This window comes from Ambystoma mexicanum, chromosome 9, assembly GCF_040938575.1.
Source record: "Ambystoma mexicanum isolate Mex_15411 chromosome 9, UKY_AmexF1_1, whole genome shotgun sequence".
Taxonomy (NCBI): Eukaryota; Metazoa; Chordata; class Amphibia; order Caudata; family Ambystomatidae; genus Ambystoma; species Ambystoma mexicanum.
In genome coordinates this window covers 1,065,997,352-1,066,018,766 of record NC_090931.1, presented here as the reverse complement: position 1 = coordinate 1,066,018,766, position 21,415 = coordinate 1,065,997,352, and the positions used below count along the sequence as shown (strand labels likewise).

The following is a 21,415-nucleotide window of genomic DNA, read 5'->3' as shown; positions in this document are numbered from 1 at the left end:
CTGCTGATGCCATAGATCGGCCCACACAGTCGGCGATGTCTAGACCCGTACGCAGCGAGTGCCTGGCCACCTCTTTCCCATACTCCACCAGCTGTAGGAAGCCCAGGCATATCGGTCCTTCACTGTGCAGCATTTTCAACTGCTATCCAGAAACCAAAAGAGTAATTGGCAAAACTGCTTGCCACATTTGTAGCTTTAAGAGCCATACTGCCTGAAGTGAATGCTTTTTTGGCTAAGACATCAACTTTTTTTCGCTTTCCTGTCAGCCTGCATAACAAGCCTCTCTGGGGAAGGGTGAGGGAAGAGGAATGAAGGGTCTCCTCTAGCCGGCCTATATTTCTCAGGAAATGGTGGAATTGACAGGGGAAATAGAACATGGGTGCTGCCACAGAGTTGTTATAGTATCAGCAATGGCAGGGTTTAAAGACATATTGCGCTCTGTAGTGAGACTTTCATCCAAAATATCTGTGAGGTCGTAACCTTGTATTGGCGCCACTGAGGATTGCAATCCTAGTGTATCAATGACCTTTTCTACTAAAGCCCTGCATTTTGACAAGTTATGAACATAGTGCTGGGATTGTTGAAATTCCAGGTCGGGAGAGGTGTCCAGACCGCTGGTGTCATGGAGGCCTTGAGCTAGCTGTAAAAACTGACACTCGTCTTCAAAATAATCGACACCTCCAGTACCATAGTAAATGGGGTCGACATCCCCATGGTCATCGGCGTCATTAGAGCCGAAGATACCTGCCATGGTATTGGAAAAGTTTGGACCAGAATTGCAGTGTAAAGGTTTTCTCGTCAACCGAAGGAGGTTTGTCTTTCGGCGCTGGATATGGTGGATGTCGGTGTTGATCGGTGTCGAGACGCCGTAATGTTGCAATCCTTGGATGCGCAGGGTTGATTCAGCTTCCATTGGACCTCTTTCGGTGTCGAAAGGTTTATCGGCGCAACGTTGTCGGTACCGCGGCATGAGATGGGTCGGAAATGTCAAGCGCTGCTCTTGGCTCCAAAGCCTGCTGCGTGCAGGGGTTTACCGCGCCGACTGCAGCATGCTTGTTTAACATGTCAAGCATAGAGGACTTAAAAACCTCCCACTTTTGGCGGGTAAACGTCCCGCTGTAAGGAACCCATAGTATCAAAAGTACGGAAACACACTGATGCAAGTTTTAAAATCTTTATTGATTGGTTTTTAAAGGGGTTGGAGACTTCCTATCCGACCCTATCACTAAACTGGGAGCAAGCTCGACCATTAAATAAAAGAAAACAGTCCTAGTAAAATTAAAGAAATATCTAATGATCCCATTGCCTGCCCCCAGTTTATACAACAACTAGTGAGGGGAAACATGAATGTTCAACAGAAAAGAAAACTGTATCAAAATAAGTCAGGATGGCTGTAAGTTTCTCAGCAATGCCCTTCTCCTATGGATAAACCACTGATCCAAAGAATAACTCCAAGGAGGATAGGTGGTACAGGTCTGCTACTTCGGTATCCTTCTAAGCAGCTGGGGTACAATTCATACAATTCACTTGCAGGGCATCTCTCCTGAATTTAGAGTCAAAATGTCACAATAGGCTTATCTTGCCTCTTTCAGTATTAACTTAATACAGTTCTGTTCTCGGTATTCAAAATGTTATCCCCTCGGGCTCTCTTCACCCAAGCTCAGACTTTCTTTGCATAGCATTCATAAATGTCACACAGGCCCAACCGATTCACCTCGTTCGGACTTGAGCCTGCTCGTTTTAATAGACGCAGTTCATGACAGGCTTCCCTTTGTTGGGCTTGTGCCTCTCTCCTTCACACACATTAATCACTACCGACGTCCCTGTGTCGGACGCGGACCTGCCACCATGTGTATTTCACTTCAGGTTTCCCTCAAAGACTTTCCATATTGCACAAGCTAGCGCACTGCATGACCGCTTCGAATCGGGCTTAACAAAGTTCACATAGGTTTTTCTCACAGGCCTCTGAAGTTTCTGGATAAGGAAACACTATGTCCTTATAATGCTTTCAATTCACAGCGCACAGTTCACACATTTACAGAAACCTTTGCCAAAAGCACTATCCGAACATTGTGTCAGCTGATTGCACTGCATGTCCCACAATGCAACTCTTCCCTGGGTCCTTTCTGTTTGGTTCTCCTGGGTCACTCACCTTTGTGGAAAACCGCCCAGCCTAGATCCTCTTCTGTGGTGGGGTCCTCGCGGCCTTCCAGGATCAATCCCTGGTTTGGAGGTCTCAACAATGCAGGTTTCCGACTCTTGGCTCGGTGTCTCCAGCTTTGCTATCCTGACGCTGCACGCTCCTGAGTGTCTCTTGCCTGATTTCTCCTGACTCACCGGGCAGCATCGGACTGAGCAGTGGTTCCCTTTGGATATGCTGGTTTGGGGGTCAGGGTCTTCACCACCTGCCCTTCAGATCCATTTTTGATTGGCTCTGGACCCAATGGAGTGAGCCCTGCCCTGAACTTGACCAACAAGAGTGCCGACTGTCCAGTTCCGGCTAGAACTGTAGGCTTGGCTCCATGTAGGCTTGGCTTCCTCGCCGATCTAGAGCCCTTAATGAGTACTGGGTCAGCCAGGCTCTCCTGAGGCCACCTCCTCCTGGGTCTCCTGTCTTGGCAGTTACCCCAACTTGCTCGTGCCTGGAATTTAGGTAGGGATCCTCTGCCGGTCTCTGCCTCGCAGCCTCCCTCCTGGCTTCCCAAGAGCAACTGCCCTTTTTCCCTTAACAACCTCCTTTTATACACCTGTGTAGTGGTTTGCAGGTGTTTTGTCAGGGTTGGGCCTGACTGACCTTGCTCATCTTCATTAGCTGGACAATATGGAGAATGTCCATAGGAATCCATGGACTGTTGATTCTCATGGGCATTCTCCATAACTCCCGGTTGCTTCCGCATCTTCTTATTGGATTTGTAGTGTTGCGTAGAGGTAAAATTCATAATGGGGTTTAGAGATAATCTTGAGTTTCCCTGTTGTTTTCCCCTTCTTTTCCGTAATGGAAAATGTAGGGGAAGGATGAGGAGCTGATGCCAATGTCCCAAAACGACAAGAGTTGATGTCGTGTAGGGGTGTGTCAGAAAGCAGAGAATACCGTGTCTCGCCTGAGGGTGTTCTGTCCGCAGTTCCCAAAGGCCCCCTACCCAGGTGATCCCCACTTGCATGGTTGGGACCAAAGTGGGATGGTCCACTCCAGGTCCCCTTAAAAAAGGATTTTCAGGGTCTAAAGGTGAGAACACCCTCAGGTTTCTCACACTGCCGACGGCTTACCTTTTTCTTTTGACGAATCGGAGTCCCGACGGTGCAGTGACGCCTGTTCTTCTTTCGAGACGAGGAAGAATGGCTCCTCCAGTGGGACTGTTTATTCTTCCACCTATGTTCTTTTTCGGAGGTGTGCCCCTTGGTTCGGCCTCTGAAGACCGAACCGTCGACCGAGCTGGTGACTTAGAGGGCGGCCAACCAAGAGCATGTTTAGTTGCTCGATCACAACGGGATTTGGGCTACATTTTGGCACACAACGGACACCAGTCTGTCCTGTGACCCGAGCTGAGGCACCAGTGATGGACATCTTGGTGCCACAGTCGGAAAACGGTTTGAAGCCTGAAAGCCGAGCGACCGACATCGGGCGTCTAGGAATTTGAAAAAAGCTTTCTAACGAAAACGTCGAAAGAGTCGAAGATTCGCCTGTGTTCCAAAACAACATATTAGCATGCAGAAAAAAGGAACGGAGGTGTGGGGTGTAGTGATGAGGTATTTATATGACGCCTGATGTCACGTTTGGAGGCGACGACCGGATGTCCAGCAAGACGGATCGCCGGTCAACGGCTGGGTCGAGGTCCACAATGCCCCCGTCGAAAACTTTCCAAAGCAGCAGAGCTGGATGGAATATATATCAGATGAGAAAAGCAATCCATTGAAGGATAGTTATTGTAGTGGTGCGAGTCAAAGTTGGGTTCACTGAGAGAAGTTATCCTGTAGGGAAGGAAGTGTACTGATTTCTCCAATGGTGAGGATGTCTCTCTAGCTATAAGGGCCACCCCTCCACCTCTAGAGTCCCGTCTATCTTTCCTGTAAATAGTATATTTAGGGGGATAGCTAGTGATAAGGCTGGATCAGAGGCGGCGTGCAGCCACGTTTCAATGATGGCCAGCATGTCCAGGTAATTGAATGTGAAAAGATCTGAGATGTTGTGCGCATAGGCTGAGAGGGAACTGGCATTGACTAATGCTCCTTGATGTTGATGGGCAGAGGTGCCGGTGGGGTGATTCCACTCAGTGTATAGGGTGGGGTTAGGATGTTGGTTTAGCTTGACACACTGAGAGGTTCCATTGAGAGGTAGCTAGGTTAAAGCTAGTTGTGTCTTTTCCAGAGTTGTGGCTATGGGCGCCCTTGCGCCTTTGGGGCGTTAGTCAAGGTGGGGGTCTTTGCAATAGAAATTGGTGTAGGACAGGCACTGTGTGTTGCAATCTCACAGAGATTGGGTGGCAAAGTGCAGGGTGCGGTACAATTAATAATAGGGTCAAGCCGTAGGGTACTGCTAGGGCAATGGGTGAGTGTTGCTGCTTGGACTGCCATACTGGTCACCACGGAAGAGAGGCTGGTGTGGACTTCATGTCAGGTTGGTCAGTTAAAGTGGCCAGACAGCCTCTAGTGGTGAAGGGCTTGGTAGGGTGGCTATTGTCAAGCATAGCTGCAGGCGCACCTTTCTCTGAGAGGGCATCCTGGAGATGCAGCGAGATGTGCAGGCACATGATGTGTGCAGATGTTCTCGGCAAGGTGAGAGCGGGCAGAATATAGGTAGAAAAACATTTGGGGTGTGCAAGGGCTTCGTTGGTGCAGAGCGAACTATAGGTAAAGTCACTGGAAGGTGGAACAATTGCTGAGCATGGGAGTTCGGATGTCATTTTTAATGTGATTTTAGTTCCAGAAGGGCGTACGTTGACATACCTTTTCGGATAGCGCTGGTGGTGGTAGGGACGGCCTTCTGCAGCCTGGACAAGGGATACATCAGCTAGCCTTAAATGTGGGCCTTCAGTGGGGTCCTGCGTCGCCTGCCCACTCCCAGGGTGCAGTGGTGAATATTGGGCAGATAGCCAATAGGCATTCAGCGTAGGCGGGCAGTCATCGGCCCACACATGTTGGTACACCGTGTGTCTCCAAGGTGGGCATGTTAACACGGCTCACGGTGTGATTATTGCAAAGCCCAGCCGGGCTTACCTGCTTCGTAGTTTCGTACCGGAGCAGTTCCAGCTGGCAATCTGGTGCAGAGATGGTTTAACAGCAGCGCCGGACAGGGGATACATCAGCATGCCTTAAATGTAGGCCTTAAGTGGGGGCCGGTGTCACCTGCCGGCTCCTAGGATGCAGTGGTGAATGTTGGGCGGATGTTGCATGGCAAAATGATAGATAGTAACTGCATGCTTCACCAAACACACGTTACATGCCTTAATTGTCAGCCTTGTTTATTATTTGTTTTATGGTTATTTCTATATAGGTTGTTTTAACTGTTTGGTACTGGTTTTCAATTATCCTAATTTAAACACAGACTGGTACTGTTAAAAAAACCTGGCACTGTATTAAACTTAATAAAATGCGTTATAAAAGAAATCCTATTTAAGAAACAAATGTAAACATAAAAATATAACATAAATCAGAAATTATCCATTCATAATGCTTTTGTCCAAAATCAATATATTTATAAAAGAATTGTGTAAATACCACATGGTGTGCTGGTAGTTAGTGGAGATGAATTGGCGAAATAGGCCAGAGACTGAAATTCAGTGCACAAGGCAGCAGGTGCAGATCCTGGGGTATTTGTGATTTTTAGATTAAGCGGGGTAGAATGAACTGCAGGATCAGTCGAAGAACTTTTTAATGAGGGTGCTGTTTTATTTAGTTTGAGTGGGGTTTTCTCTCCCTCTGTATCGCTGTCTGACTCCTCTGGATCTTTATCATCATCTTCATCTTCCTCATCATCGGACCCCTCTGTGTCAGACTCTGAATTGCTGGCACTACCTACAACAAAATTGAATTTTAAAACAAGATCTGTTAAATGGTCAACGTTACTTCTTCCAAAAAATATTTTAAAAAGTTAAATTTACCTTGTTAAATTCTCAACGTTTCTTCTAATGCAGATAGCCTAAAACTACAGAGGGAAGTTGCTTAAAGTGGATAGGGAAATTATATTGAGGACATTAAAGGATTAATCAATCACTTTGAATTGATTAGGACACGAACATAACATGGTTTCCATGCATTACCATTGTGCAATTAAAAACATTTAGCTTTCGGATGATTAGGAAACCAAAATCAGATTTTCAAACCACTTCTCAACAAACACATATGCATAGCAAACTGGATTATGTCTAGGGTCCCCAGTTATCAATTTTTACTGATTTCTACACATAAATACAGATGGAAATAACTCTGTTTCCTTTCAGTATTTAAAAAAAAAAGTGGAATTTCAAGTGACTTGATTAGCTATTCAGGTTATAAATTATGCCTTGTTGGCTAATGGCTTTGCAAAGTAACAGAATGGAGATACTAACAAAGTGCCTTAATTCGCTATCATGTTGTGTAAAGATCTACAGACCTTGAATCGAAGTGCAAGCACAAAGCTCTCTGAGCTTCCCATTATAGGTGTCAATGTGTTACACTTTTTATTTGAATAAATGCGGAAAAAGCAGTTATTTTTTTTACAGAGCAAATATAAAAAATTGATCAATACAGATAAAATGACTAATAAATATATGGAAAAAATACAGACAGAAATGTTGAAAAGTGAAATACCATAAAACCGGGAACCTTAACTATGTCACGGATTGCACAAGAATAACTCGGAGTCTCAAGGACAGTTCAACAGTATTTATTTTATAATTTGCAGGGCCTAGGGCAATCTCTTTCTCTCATCTTCCCAAGACCCTCCTTCATTACCCAGGCAACAGTAACTGCTGTTAGTTATTACGAATGCTGACCCCTACTGTCTTAATCTGACTGGGACTATAGAATTTGAGCTAAATGTCAGCTGTCTAGAATCATTCAGGGACTTACTAACTCCCCATTATCAAATCAAAGGTTAGTGTTCTAATAGGGATTGAGGACATGTCTTGCAATTGCTCTGTAGGATTAAAAAGTATTAAATCACAGCCACCTTCAACATACACTTTTATTCTACCTATTTCCACTCTCTCGACTCCTCCCCACCAACCACTTGTACTCGGATGTTTCACTCTTTCCTTTGATGTTAACTCTCCTCCCACTTCTACTATTTCTACATTACTATTAGTACTCCCAAACTACTGTTTCTCCTGCTACACTACAACTACTTTGCCTCCCACACTGCTACTCCTCGTCACACTACTACTCTCCTCCTACAATTACTCTTCTCCTCCCACTAATACTTTCCTCCTTCCACTACTACTCTCCACCCGCATCTACTCAAACACCTTCATTTCAATCTACCATTCGCTTCAGACACACCTTACATTACTTTTCCTACACACTTGCCCCTCTATCACGCATACTCAAAATACAGTAATGCCTCATCTGGTCAACTGATCTCCTCCACAAGCGGCTGCTCCCTCACTCCTGTTGGTCAGTCTCCTTCTCTTAAGACCTCAACCAAACAACCCATTCTTTCCGATTACTGTTTAGGTATTCTTCTCCCTGTGCTGATTGGCCATCTTTCCGTACCCAATCAGGTCCGGTCTTCTCCTCGAGGGGCGTGTATGTGCAGAGCAAAGTCTTAAAAAGGGGGCTAAGGCCGACTCACTTTTTCACCAGGGGCTCAGTGTGGAGCCCAACGGTGTCCTGGGAAGTCGATTGTCCAGGTTAGTTTCGGGGGCCTTATATCCACTGCCTACAAGGTAAGCCACTGTCCTGTAGCGGTCCTGGTGGTCTAGGGATATTCTTGCCGGCGGCCGGGATGTGGGGTGCTGGAAGGTCATCCTCTGCTGTCCATTTCCTGGCTGGCTTGCAGTGTGTTGCAGTGCCTAAAACGAACAGAGACAGACTGACGAGTATCTAACCGACAAGACATGGTGTGAGACAAAGTTCATGGTGAAAATTGTGCACTAGCCATTGGTTAGTGATTTTTTAATTGAAGCGGCAAATTAATTTATTATGGATGTTTAGTAGCTTACACATTTAATTGTTGTCCCCTGAGGTGTACTGCAGACTTGCAGGCAGGCACACAGGGATGGATTAAGGGTTGAGTTCCCCACAGGGCCAGCAGGATAGCAGCCCTGAGCATCCCCCTCTTGACAAGGTCAGGGCACTGGCCTTGTCACAATTATCTGTTTTTTAAATCTGCTCTCTATATTTACTTTCACCATCAAACCATTTATCAGGAAAAATTGCTTAATTTTGACCCTACAATTCTTCAATGCTTCCATGTTAATCACCTAAAAATCTTGAACCTATAACAATATGAAGAAGTTTTAGGTGTACACTTTATCAATTTCTCTGATAAAATCCAGAATTCTGAAAACAGTAAACAGATTAATGAACAGTACTCTACCGACCTCCCTGCCTAAAAAATGTAAAAAAGCAGTAGCAAAGATAAAACATGCTGCAATTGTTGGTTTTTATAGCCATTCCCATGACTTTTGCTTGGTGCTTCTATAGCCTGTGTGTGCACCAACAGTGTGCTGTAAGAAACCTGAGGGTATTCTCCCAAGCAGACCGCAGGAATCCCATATTCAGGTGGCCAGGGGAGGGCTGGCGATCTCAGATCCCAAACCTGTGGGTGGACGAGCGAAGGAGGATCACCTAGGTAGGGTAGCCTGAGATTATACACATTGAAATGCCCAGATGAGACACATTACTATACCGAGGGAAAGGGAGAAGAGGATGAAATTCCTGAGGTCTTTGTAGGCTACAATACATCTGCCTCACCTCCTCCCATTAAATCTATTTTACTCAGATCCAATGATTCCTTCCGTACAGAACCAATCCCCTAAGATCTCCAACCCGCGTGCACCCAAAGATTATCTATCCCAGAATCCATGTGTTCCTGCGTCCTGCCCGAACATTCATCTCCACATCGCTATGATCATTCTTACCCGAATACTCAGTCATTCTTCTTCCCGTCCCTCCGATTATTATTTCCAGCACTCCCAACTTGCTCAAAGGGTGACACAGTAACCTACAAAGGTTTTTGGGGAGAATGTTTTTTGTGAAAAGGCAATAGGGATACCATGTCTCGCCCAAGACGTCCTCTCCCCACTCCCCAAGTTCCCTCCAGCCAGGTGATCCTCCCTCGCATATCCACCCCCAGGGTCGGGATCCAAAAGCGATGGCCTCTGCCTGGCCACCTGAACAGAGGATGCCTTCAGGTTCCTCACAGCATGCAGACCATGGAGAAATAAGACCTACTTACTATGTGTACTGTAATGAACTCAAGGTGGCAACAGTAAAGACAGACACAAGTGATCACAGTTAAAGGGTGTTTATTAAACTGTATGTAGGTTGGAAAAACCCCTGTAACACCTCGACACCTCTCTACACAGCAGGCCCGTTTTTACTCTCCGCCGTGGTGTTAGTCATTCTACAATGCCGTTTCTCTCACAGTGGCGACTGCCATGGAGGCTGGCTACTGGAGCACCACTCAGAACAGCCTCAGCCTACATTACCCATAAACCCTTAGTGATTCTGTAGTCCTTCACTCAAGCAGGTGAGCCTCGCATCACTTGGCTCCGCCTCCTTGTTGATTTAAGCCACTGCAGCTTGATGGGCGCTGCTTCTGATTGAATGTACAACCGGCGTTTGTATGTTCCGTCTTCATCACCACTTCTTTGAAGCTCCTGCTTATCGGATTCCAGTTAATTCAACGGATCTGTGCTTATTCCTCCATTCGGTCTTTTCAGTGTTCCAAACCTTTGCTAGTTAACGGACTGCCTGCCTGCTGATTTTGTTGTGTTTATTGCCGCCCGTGTACCGATCTGAGACCTCCCTAACGGAATGCCTGCCTGCTGAAATTACCATTTTTCCTGCCTACCCATGTATCGACCCGATTGCCTGTAAAGCAGACTGCCTTGTGCCCTATACCCTTATACCCTACGCACTTTCGTGTGCATTTCCCAGCGTATCAAACCCTCCAGCTCAGTTGTAACACTGTATCACGGATTGATGGATTTCCCAACCATCAGGCGAACTGCTGCCTCTGAACAAGTTGTTCCATAGTAAAGGATTACAGCTCTTGGTAAGTCCTTCTCTATAATTGTTCCAACTCTTTCTTGTTGCTGCTGAATTGAAACGTACTGCTTCATCCACTATTGGGACCTTCCTTCTTGGATATTTTGTATTGGACCCTACATCTTTTCTCAATTGGAAACCGTCCCTTGACTCCTCTAGTGCATGCAAGGACGCTTTGCTGTTTGAATCTCTAACTGGCACCTCCCTATACAAGTGCACAAAGAACGCTTTGCAGTAGTGCACCTACCCGTAACTAGAGCGTCCCTCGTGCCGCCCGGGTCTTGCCTCCTGTCTAACTTTCCCGTTTGTTATTTTGTACGGTCGTTGTGTTCTAATCCTGGAGTATAAACTACAGTTAACCTTCTAAGGGTAAGACAATTATTGCATCTCTCTGGTTTATTAATCTATAATCAGGATCAGTTCTAACTCCTTTCTGAAACTGCAGGAAGATTCCAGTACGTGGTTGTTAATCAGGGGGCTGAGTTGTTAAGGTACTTTCCTTGCTTGTTGTTACCTATTGGCAGTGTTACTAGTGTCAACTGGTTAACCATGTGTTTTTTCTTGCAGCTGAGTCCGTGGCGGTGCGTTCTCCCCGCTCTTGTGGGTGATCGGTCCTTCTGTCTGGTACACTTTACAGCAGAGGGTCATATCACCCAAAAGGGTCCTTTTTCCCTCATAGAGAGGAGGCTTGGGTTGAGGCTCCAACCCAAGTTCTTCCATCAACCATCCAGTCTCGCTGTCCACGTCTACTGTCTTGACTACTCCCGTCCGGTGAGTAACACCTAACCTAAACCTAAATCTAAGATGGGAGCAAGCGTCGACCATCAAATGAAAATAAGACAGTCCTAGTAAAGTTGTGTCAAATAAAAAGGGCCTATACTAAGAAACCTATTGCCAAACCGTGCAACTAGTACAATAAGGGGTGTGGGATAGTTATCAAGAAAAGAAAGAAGTGTTCACAAATAATATGTCAGGATACGGCAGCTTGGGTCTCCCTTCCCCATGTGCTTAGCACGGGGCTAGACGGAATCCTGGAGCACAGTACACTCTCGAGCTTCTCCAGCACGAGACGACATTTCCACTTGCAGCTATCGGGGCCGTCCGTGGCCAAGTCTCGTTTCTCTTGAAAGTCACTTGCCTTCAAGGGCTTGATGTATTCAAATAACAAAAACAAAGGTTCTTCAACAAAATGAAGGTTTGTTCCCTGGTTTCACTTAGGGTGAGGATTCTTCACCCCTGGGTCCCCCTTTTCCGGGTGCTAACCCCAAAATAGTTCTTATCACTATCAAGGCCTTTGGTGGTTGACTTTCCTGATCCGAGAGTGCCGATTGTGTTTGTTTGTTGTTTTAGTTGGTAAACCTAAGTTCTGTTCCACGTATTTCTCCTATGATGGAATCACCCCTGGGTCCCCATCTTCCGGCCGCAGACCCCTCTTTGTTTTCCGCCACCCTACACTGAGAATTGTGACCACTGAGTCCTCAGTGCCCACTGGAGGGATCTCATTCTCAGGCGAGCCTCTGGCACTAGGAAAATGCAGGATGCCATGAGGCCTAGCAACCTCAAAAAGTCCAAGGCTGGGAGACGTTGGGCATGCTGGAACTTGGTAACCATCTGTAGAATATCTGGAGCCCTCACCTCTGGTGGCGAGGCTTTTCCCAGGGAAGTGTCCAGGATCGCTCCTATGAACTGGAGTCTCTGCGATGGTATCATTTGTGACTTCTTTAAATTGAGGGAGAAACCCAGTCTGTGAAGGAAGTGGCACACGTGATTTAGCTGGATCTGAGCTTGTTCCGGAGAAACAGCCCTGATCAACCAATCGTCCAGGTAGGGGTAGACGTGAATCCCTTCCCTCCTTAGACTTGCAGCCACTACCGACATTAACTTGGTGAAGACCCTCGGGGCGGAGGTCAGCCCAAATGGCAGCACTCGAAATTGATAGTGAGAGTTGCCAATTGCGAACCTCAGGTATTTCCTGTGTTTGAGATGGATAGGCACATGGAAATAAGCGTCCTGAAGGTCCAGAGAAACCAACCAGTCCTGGAACTGAAGGGCCTGGAGGATCTGAGAAAGAGTGACCATCTTGAATTTGTCTTTTCTGAGGAATTTGTTCAATTCTCGCAAGTCCAAGATGGGTCTCAGTCCTCTGTCTTTCTTTGGAATGAGAAAGTAAGGGGAGTACCAGCCCTTGTTCCTCTCCGCTACAGGTACCGGTTCTATGGCACCTTTCTCTAGCAGGTCCCAAATTTCCTGCAAGAGGAGCGGATCTGGAGCTTTCTGAGAGCTGATCCCTGGTGGATGACTCTGAGGTATACGTAGGAAAGGCAGGCAGTAACCTTGGGCAACTGTTTCCAATGCCCAAGCATCTGACGTGATAGCCTGCCATACCGCCAGATGTTGAGTCAACCTGCCTCCTACAGGTGTCCTGTGAGGGAAGTCCTCAGAGTGGTTTTGGGGCGGCTGATGCAGATGGTAAAGAGGTACCTGCTGTTGCTGCGGCTTTTGAATATCTACCCCGTCCACTTCCGGTAGTTCTTCTTTGACCCCTTTGAGCCGGTCGTCCTCTACCTCTTCCGAATGCGGAGTAGAAGCGAAAGGACTTGCCCCTCGCAGAGGTTCCTGTGGGACGAAAAGGAGTCCGACGGATTGCAGCTCCTAGGGATTTTGCTGCTGCTTTTGAAGTTTGCAGTTTCTCTAAACTGTCATCCGCCTTTTTCCCGAACAAAGAAGAGCCATCGAATGGCATGTTCAAGAGCCTGGCTTGCACATCTGGGGCAAAACCAGACTTTCTCAACCAAGCGAATCTCCTGGTTGATGTACTTGCCGCCATTGCTCTGCTGATACTGTCAGCCGAATCAATGCCCGTCTGGAGGGATTCGCACATAGCGTCTTTACCGTCCTGTATAATATTCAGGAACGCATCCCTTTCTTCTCCCTCCGGGATGCAGTCAGCCGCTGTAGAAGCACACTCCCAAAGTGTATGGCTGAATCTAGCAAGGGTGCTAGTAGCATTAACAGATTTTAACGCCATGCTACATGCTGAAAAGACTTTCTTTGCCATAGCATCATATTTTTTATCGTCCCTGTCCTGTGGGACGGTAGGATAAGCCGTCTTGACATCGGTAGATGATGCTGCCAGTACCACCAGACTTTCTGGGGATGGGTGTTTAGACAAAAACTCTGGGTCTGTAGAAGATACCCTGTACTTTGTAGACAGTTTTTTATTTACTGCTGGTACTACATCTGGGGTTTCCCAGTTTGTCATGATCTTTCTCTGAAGAGCTTTATGAAAAGGCACCACAGGATCCTCCTGTGGGCCTTTGTCAAGAATATCCGTGAGGTCATCTTGTTGGAAAGATTGTGAAGGTGCAGACCACCCCATGAACTCTGTGATCCTGGCCATTAAGGCTCTGTAGGGGGTTTCAGCATGCTCCCCCGGGTCTGGCTTAGCAAACTCCACCTCAGGGGAAGTGTCTAACCCACTTGCCTCATGTAAGGAATCATGAAGATCCTTTAACCTGCGTTCTTCAGAGGAAAATTCCTCTCTAATTGGGGTTACAGGTCCCTGTAACTCATGTGTCTTCCTGTTCAGACAATTCGCCCTCTTCCAAAATTGAGGACATAATTCTCAATTGTTCTGAACTCATAAAGGGAGTAAATCCCATTTCCAAGGCAGAGGGTGCCGAACTTGTCATTATCGGCCTCGAAAACGTCGATGTCGTCGACGCCGACGTCGAAGGCTTCGAGCGTGGCGTCGAAAACAAAGGCGGAGGCCTCGAAGACCTCGACAGAATTGGAATTCTACTCGACAATCTCGAAGCTATCGACGTCGAGGTCCTGGGGATAGTCACTGGATGTGTCGTAACCGTGACTTTTCTTGGCGTCGACGCCGGTGTCGAAGCTGGCGTCGAGTCGACAGACCCGTGTGTCGAAGGTCCCTTCGACAACGGCTTCGAAGACATCGACCTCGACGGAACCGTCGTCGACGGCGTCGACGGAACCTTCGAGGAAGGTTTGGAGGTCATAGTCCTACTCGAGGGTTCGAGACGCGCTCGAGAGGTTTCCTTCGCCGGGTACTGCGACTCGCTGCGTTTTTGACCTTCGGTTCTTTCGACCAAAGCATCGCTCTCGGCAGTCTTCGAGGGGGTCGAGGCCGCTCATCATATTTTTTCGGAATTCCTCCCATTCAGCCCGGGAACTATGTTTCGTGGGGCCGGGGATTCTTTTTGGCGAAACAGAGGAAGAGGAAGACGGAGAAGGGGATCTTCGACGTCTCCTCTTCGAGTGCTTCGATCTCGAGGAGTGATGAGACCCACTTCGAGACCTGGAGCGCGAATGGTGACGAGGAGACGAATGTCTCGACTTCGTCGACGAAGAAGAAGCTTTAAAAGTTTTACCTTTCTCCAGCTTCCCCCTACGCTCCTTCAGGGCCTTAGCTGTCATGGACATACAGTCCTCGCATTCCGAACAATGGTGTTCAGCTCTCAAACACCACAGACAAACTCTGTGAGGATCGGTCAACGACATCTTTTTCCCACAATCTCGACATTTCTTGAAGCCGGATCGAGGAGTTGTCGGTTCCGACGAGGAAGCCATCGAGTACGGATCGAATAACTCGAGGTAAATAGGATTAATCTGACTAAGAACTGAGCAACGGTATTCCGAGGCACTGAGTAAGCACGGAAAAACGGAACTGAGCAACGGACGCTGCCCGCGGCCTTTATAGGCAGGATGACTTCGACGTCGATACGGCGGCTGTCGAGGGACATCGACTCGGAGGACGTCGACGCGCAGCGCCCTCTAGAGAAAAATTTTTCCGAGGCCAGCAGAGCTGGAAGGAGATATCTAAGATGAGGAATACGTCGGAGGACACAATCCCTTCGAAGTCTCCTTTTTCCAGCTGGCCGACTACGTGCCGCAGCGCGACAATCCTGAACTTTTGAACCTCTAGGTATTTGTTCAGATGTCGTAGGTCTAAGATGGGCCTCCAGCTCCCAGTCTTCTTTCTGACCAGAAAGTATCTGGAATAGACTATGGAGCCCCGGAGCCGTTGGGGAACTAGCTCTATCACCCCTTTCCCTAGCATGGAGAGTACCTTTATCAAGAGCCGTGGGATGTGCTGCTCCTGACGGGCAACCGGAGGCATCCACAGACACCTGAATTGAAACTCCACGGTGTGTCCCTGGGCGGGAGCATTCAGCACCCATCTGTCGATGGTGATCTTCTTCCAATTGTTGACAAACTTCGTCAGCCGGCCTCACACTCTGGAGTTCACGAGTGGGGTCCTGACATCCCGGCCGTTTCAGGCTTGCTTCGGTGCCGGCATACTGCCCTGCGGGCGATGGCAACGCTGTCCTCTGCTACCGTAGGCCTGGGAAGGACCTGAGTTGTGGAGCTGGAAGGTTGACGGTACAAGGAGGAGAAACCTTTGGAAGACCTAAATGACTTTCCCCTGGAAGTGCGAAAAGAAAAGCAGTGCTGCTGCAGAGTGCCCAAGGAACGGGCCATCTCCGTATCCGATTTGATGGCCTGGAGAGACTCGTCGATGACCTTTCCAAATAAATTCTCTCCATCGAAGGGCATGTCCAGCACCTTAGCCTGGACTTCCTGATGGAAATTCGTGGCCTTCATCCAGCCTTGGCGACAAAGGCAGACACTGATCCCCGCTCTCCCGGAACCCCATGTCTGCGACGTCCAATGCCACTGTGATGGCGTGATCAGACGCTACTTCCCCTTCCTGGAAAAGAGCGATTGCCTCCATTCTCTTATCGTCTCACTGTGGTACCTGGCTAGAATTGCCAATATGTTGGCGGCCTTGATAGTGGACGCCTCAGTGTAAATCACCTTCTTTCCCATGGCGTCCATCCTCTTCCCCTCGCTGTCCGGAGGGACCGAAGATGACTAGGATGGGTTAGCCGTATCCGACCCCATACCTGTGTCTGGATCTGCTGGGGGAGAAGGGACCCGACATGCTGGTTGAGGTTGAAATGTGTGCGTGGGATGACGTTTCCTCTTCTTCGCTGGAGGCTGATTGGGGACCTTGGGGACCACCGGAGCGGAGTCCGGGGGCATCCTCCTCTGGATCTCAAGCCAATGCGTGCAGGGTCGACAGAATGACCAAGGAAATGTTTCTCGGCTGAGATGGCAGAACCAGAAAACTGGGCCCTGTGCTGTCGTCCTCCTCTTCAACGTCCTTGTGGACCATGTGTGAGGACTCCTGGTCTTTGTCGTCCCTGGACGAGACCTTCATGGCTTGGGCCATGGTCTGGGAGGGCTGTTTCGAGCGCCTCCTCGCCCCCACCCCATTTCCCACCCCCTGAGGGTCTTGAACCGGGCCTGAGCCTGTTTCCCCTCTTCTGGCGTGCCAGAAGACTTTGCCAAAGTTACTGCGGTGGTGTTGCGCCTTGGGGGTAGGGATAGCTTCTGCGCTGCAGGGGCTACCTTTGCAGGGTCAGCGCCCTTAGCTGTTGTGGTAGTAGCAGTCGCCAACCAAGTCTTAGCCTGTGCCAATTGGGCCTGCTTGGGCTATTCGCCTTTCTTCTCCTCCGTCCTCGGCTTCTCTCATTTCTCCCGCAGTTAAGCTAGGGTAGATGATTATCTTTCTCAAGGAGGAGCTTGATTGCCGGCTGGCAATGGACGAGAAGGGTTGATTACGATTGTGTCCTATTCACCTTCGACTGGATGTTCCTCCCACGTATTCCTTATCTTTTGATATTTCCAATATCCAGCTTAGCTACTTCGGAAAAAAGATTTTCAGCAGGGGCCACTGTGGGTCAATGCCTGTCGACTCGATGTCCCTCAGTGGCCTATGTCTCAATGTCAACGTCACCAAAGGCATATACAGCGTGCGCAGTGCACGTTGGCTTCAGTTCCATTTTTACGAATGAAGGATTTATCCCAAACCTGACGGTTACTCCTCCTGATAGAGTGTAGACTGTAATTGTAAGGGAAATTTTACCGCGGGGTAGGTTGGGAGGGCGATAAGGAATAATACGTGGGAGGAACATCCAGTCGAAAGAACGTTACCAGGGTTAAGTAACTTGTTCTTCGAATGGATTGTGTCCTCCCACATATTCTTATCTTTTGATACACTCCCAAAGCAGTTACTAGTTTTACTGGAGGAGGGAGTCAGAATTTGTACATGACAAATTAACAGTTTTCATAGGTCGGTGTGTGTATTTGCACGGAATGCAACACTGCTTTACCAAATACAGTTTCCTGACCGGAGGAAGAATCTAAACTATAATGTTTGGTGAAAGTATGTACATATGACCATGTGGCAGCCGCACACATTTCTTTTATTGGTACTCCCCTCTGTAATGCAGAGGAAGTTGCCATGCCTCTGATTGAATGAGCCCGTAGGCCTTCTAGAGGATCTTTTCCTGACAGTCTTTAGCATTCTGATATTGCCAATATAATCTATCTGGATAATGTCTCTTTGGTGATAGCCATACCCAATTTGTAGTCCGAATAGCTCACGATAATTGATCATCCTGTCTGAACTTTGCCATTCTAGTGATATAGAAGCTAAGTGCAAGTTCAGGGTCAAGCATGTGAAGCCTCTCCTCTTCCTTCCCAGTGTGAGGAGGAGGGGAAAATGACGGTAAATGTATCTTCTGTGTGAGATGAAATTCAGACAATTTTAGGTAGAAGGGTGGGTTTTGCCTTCAGCACCACCTTATCCTTAAAATAAATAGTGTAGGGAGCATTGCAGGATAAAACCTGAAGCTCTCTCACCCTTCGGGCAGACTTATTAGCTACTAAAAAGATGTTTTTCAGGGTTAGTAGCCTCAAAGGACAGGAGTGTAAAGGCTCAAAAGGAGTACGCATCATGAACTTCAACACACAGTTGAGATCCCAAATAGAGACTTGAAAAGGGATTGGAGGGAACACATTTGTCAATCCCTTTAGAAATTGGACTATTAGAGGTATCTTAAGATAAGAAACTTATTCTGAAGTGCGCTTAAATATAGAAAGCGCCGCCAGATATCCCTTAATGATACCAATCTGGAGCCCCAGATCGGCTAGATGTAACAAAAACGATAATACCATCGGTGTATTACATGTAAATGGATCAACATTCTTATCTCTATACCAGCTGCAGAATTCCAAAGGCAGTGATACAAAGACCTAGTTGCTGGCCTTCTGGCCGAAAGCAAAATCTCCATTACATCGTCTGGGAGGTCCCCATCTTTGTATCTCAGCCTTTCAGAAACCATGCGTGAAGGCTGAGCTTCCAGATATTCGGATGGATAACCTGACCCTCCTCTTGCGAGAGAAGGTCCTTTCTTTGTGGAAGACATATTGGAGGGCAGATGGTACCACATCCTCCTGGCCCAATCCGGGGCAATTAGGATAATGGATTTCCTGAACTTTCGCAACCTCCTGATCACATGAGGAATTACGAGGATTGGAGGAAACGCGTACAGGAAGGGAAGGGAAAATCCCAGAACACCACGAACGCGTCTCCTAGAGCTCCTAGACACTATTCGCGAACAGATCCACCTGAGGGGTTCCCCAAAGGTTGAAGATCGCTTGAAGGACTTCCTGATCTAGTGGGAGACTGTGCTCTGCCTGCTCATTTCGTCCGCTGCTGTATTCCCCACTCCGGCTATGTGAAATGCTGATTGGGAGATTCCTTCTTGTATCACCCAGTACCAGAGCTGCATTGCTTCTCTGCACAGTGGTAGTGACCCCACACCTCCTCTTTTGTTGAGGTAGTTCATGGACACTGTGTTGTCTGTCATTATAAGGACATTCTTTCCCCGTACAGATGGGAAAAAGGCATTCAGCGCTAGTCTGATTGCCTCAGCTCCAACAGGTTGATGTGTAATTTGGACTCCGATGGAGACCAACGGCCGCCGATTGACAGATCGTTGGCATGGGCTCTCCACCCCGTGAGTGAGGCGTCTGTCACTAATGTTATCTCCGGCCATGGTTGCCAAAAAGGGTCTCCTTTCGTAATGTTCTCCCGGCAGGCCCACCACTGTAGGTCCTGTGAGAGACTGCTCAGAATTTGTAGGAGATCTGACATTGTTCCTGAGAATTGGGACCACTGAGTCCTGAGAGCCCATTGGAGAGATCACATTCGCAGGTGAGCCTCTGGCACCAGGTAGATGCTGGACCTTCTGGAATTTGGTCACCATCTGCAGAATGTCCTGAACCCTCACCTCTGGTGGCAAGGCTTTTCCCAGGGACATATCCAGGATTGCTCCAATGAATTGGAGCCCTTTGATATGGTATCATATGAGACTTTTTGAAGGTGAGGGAGAAGCCCAATCATTGAAGGGAGTGACAGGTGGAGCTGAGATGTTCCAGGGCCTGTTCGGGGGAACTGGCCCTGATCAGCTAATCGTCCAGGTAGGGGTAAACGTGAATTCCCCCTCTCCTGAGACACGCTGCCACAACCGCCAACAACTTGGTGAAAACCCTCATGGCAGAGGTCAGCCCAAATGGCAGAACCTGAAATGTATAATGAGAACCCCCAACGGCGAACCTCAGGTACTGTCTGTGCTTGTGATGGATCGGCACATGAAAGTAAGCATCCTGAAGGTCCAATGATACCATCCAATCCTAAAGCTGGAGGGCCTGAAGGATCTGAAAAAGAATTACCATCTTGAACTTGTCCTCCCGGAGGCACATGTTCAAGTATCTTAAGTCCAAAATGGGTCTCAACCCTCCGTCCCTTTTTGGAAATAGAAAGTACGGCGAGTACTAACCCTTGTTTTTGTCAGTTACAGGTACTGGCTATATAGCCCCTTTCTCTAGCAGGGTTAGCATTTCCTGGATCTGGAACTTTGCAAGAGCTGTTCCCCGGTGGATGACTACGAGGCTTTTGTAGAAAGGGAAGGCAGTACCCCAGGGCAACTGGTTCCAATGCCCATGAATCTAAAGTAATAGCCTGCCATTCTATCAGATTCTGTGATGTGACAGTCTACCTCCCAGTGAGGTCTTCTGAACTAAGTCCTCAGAGAGGTTTTGAGGCGGCTGACACAGTGGCTGAAGGTAATGTAGCTGCTGCGGTCTTAGTACCTCTTCCCCTTTCCACCACGGGGGAATCTTCTTTGGCCTCCTTGAACTGGTTGTCCTCTGCCCCTTCCAAATGTGGAGTATTGACGAAAGGACCTACCCTCCAGGGCGTACCTGTGGGGCGATTTGGAGGTTGTCTGATCACAGCACCCAGTGATTTGGCTGCTGCCTTAGAAGTTTGCAGTTTCTCCAAACTCTCATCAGCCTTTGTTCCGAATAAATGAGTACATTCAAAGGGCATGTTGAGGAATCTGGATTGTACGTCTGGAGCAAATCCCGACTTTCTCAACCAGGCAAATATGTGCATAACTGTACTAGCCGCCATAGCTCTGCTGATACTGTCAGCAGAGGTGAGACTAGTCTGGAGGGGTCACATTGCATCTTTCTGAACTGTCTTGTTCTTCCCTTTCAGGGATATTGTCAGCTGCCATGGATATAAACTCACAAAGGGTGTGAGTGAATCTTGCCAACGTGCACGTGGCATTAGCCGATTTCAGGGCCATACTCCCAGGTGAAAAAATGTTTTGGGCTAGGGCGTTGTAATGCTTATCATCCCTATCCGGGGGGATTGTAGAGTAGGCATTTTGTCTATTACTTGAGGTGGCAGCTTGTTGAACCACCACACTTTCTGCTGTCAGGTGTTTTGATAGATAAAAAGGGTCACTGCTTGATACCCTGTATTTTGAGGCCAACTTCTTGTTGACAGCTGGATAGAGTTCAGGTGCCTCCCAATTGGTAGCCACACGCTTTTGCAAAGCTGCATGAACGACACACTTGGGTCTTCTTGAGGTCCCTTATCCAAAATGTCGGTCAAGTCATCTTGTTCAAAAAATTGAGTTGGTCTAGCCCAACCCATATACTCAATAACCCTTGACATCAACTGTCTGTAGGCAACCTTTGCATGACCCCTGGGATCTGACCTGCCAAACTCTACCTCTGGTGAGGTGTCTAAACCGCTGGCATCATGCAGGCACTCTTGTAGATTCTTTATTCTTTTTTTATATTGCATTTTACTGAATTTAAACAACAACACAATCAACGAAAACCAAAAGAAAAACAAGATCAAAACATACGCATTCAAGGAACGAATCAGTAAGTGAAGGCACGATAAGAGTCAAATGATCCCCATTTGTCGCCCATTCCATCGACAGTTCAGTCTAGTGCCTTGGGGCATAATGAAGTTACTGGGATTCTCTCT

The 21,415-nt window shown here is 47.8% G+C and overlaps 1 protein-coding gene across 16 annotated transcripts in view; it reads right to left on the bottom strand.

The window, feature by feature from the left end:
• The window catches only part of BAZ2B (bromodomain adjacent to zinc finger domain 2B), a 2,602,315-nt gene that overhangs the window by 1,623,420 nt on the left and 957,480 nt on the right, over window positions 1–21,415 (bottom strand). For 15 of the 16 annotated variants that reach the window (XM_069616356.1, XM_069616365.1, XM_069616369.1 and 12 more), the window contains one exon: window positions 5,716–6,012. The exons of the other annotated variant lie outside the window; for it this stretch is intronic. In XM_069616356.1, the coding sequence (XP_069472457.1) occupies window positions 5,716–6,012 (297 nt within the window). The remainder of the gene's footprint in view (window positions 1–5,715; window positions 6,013–21,415) is intronic. 16 annotated transcript variants of the gene reach the window in all.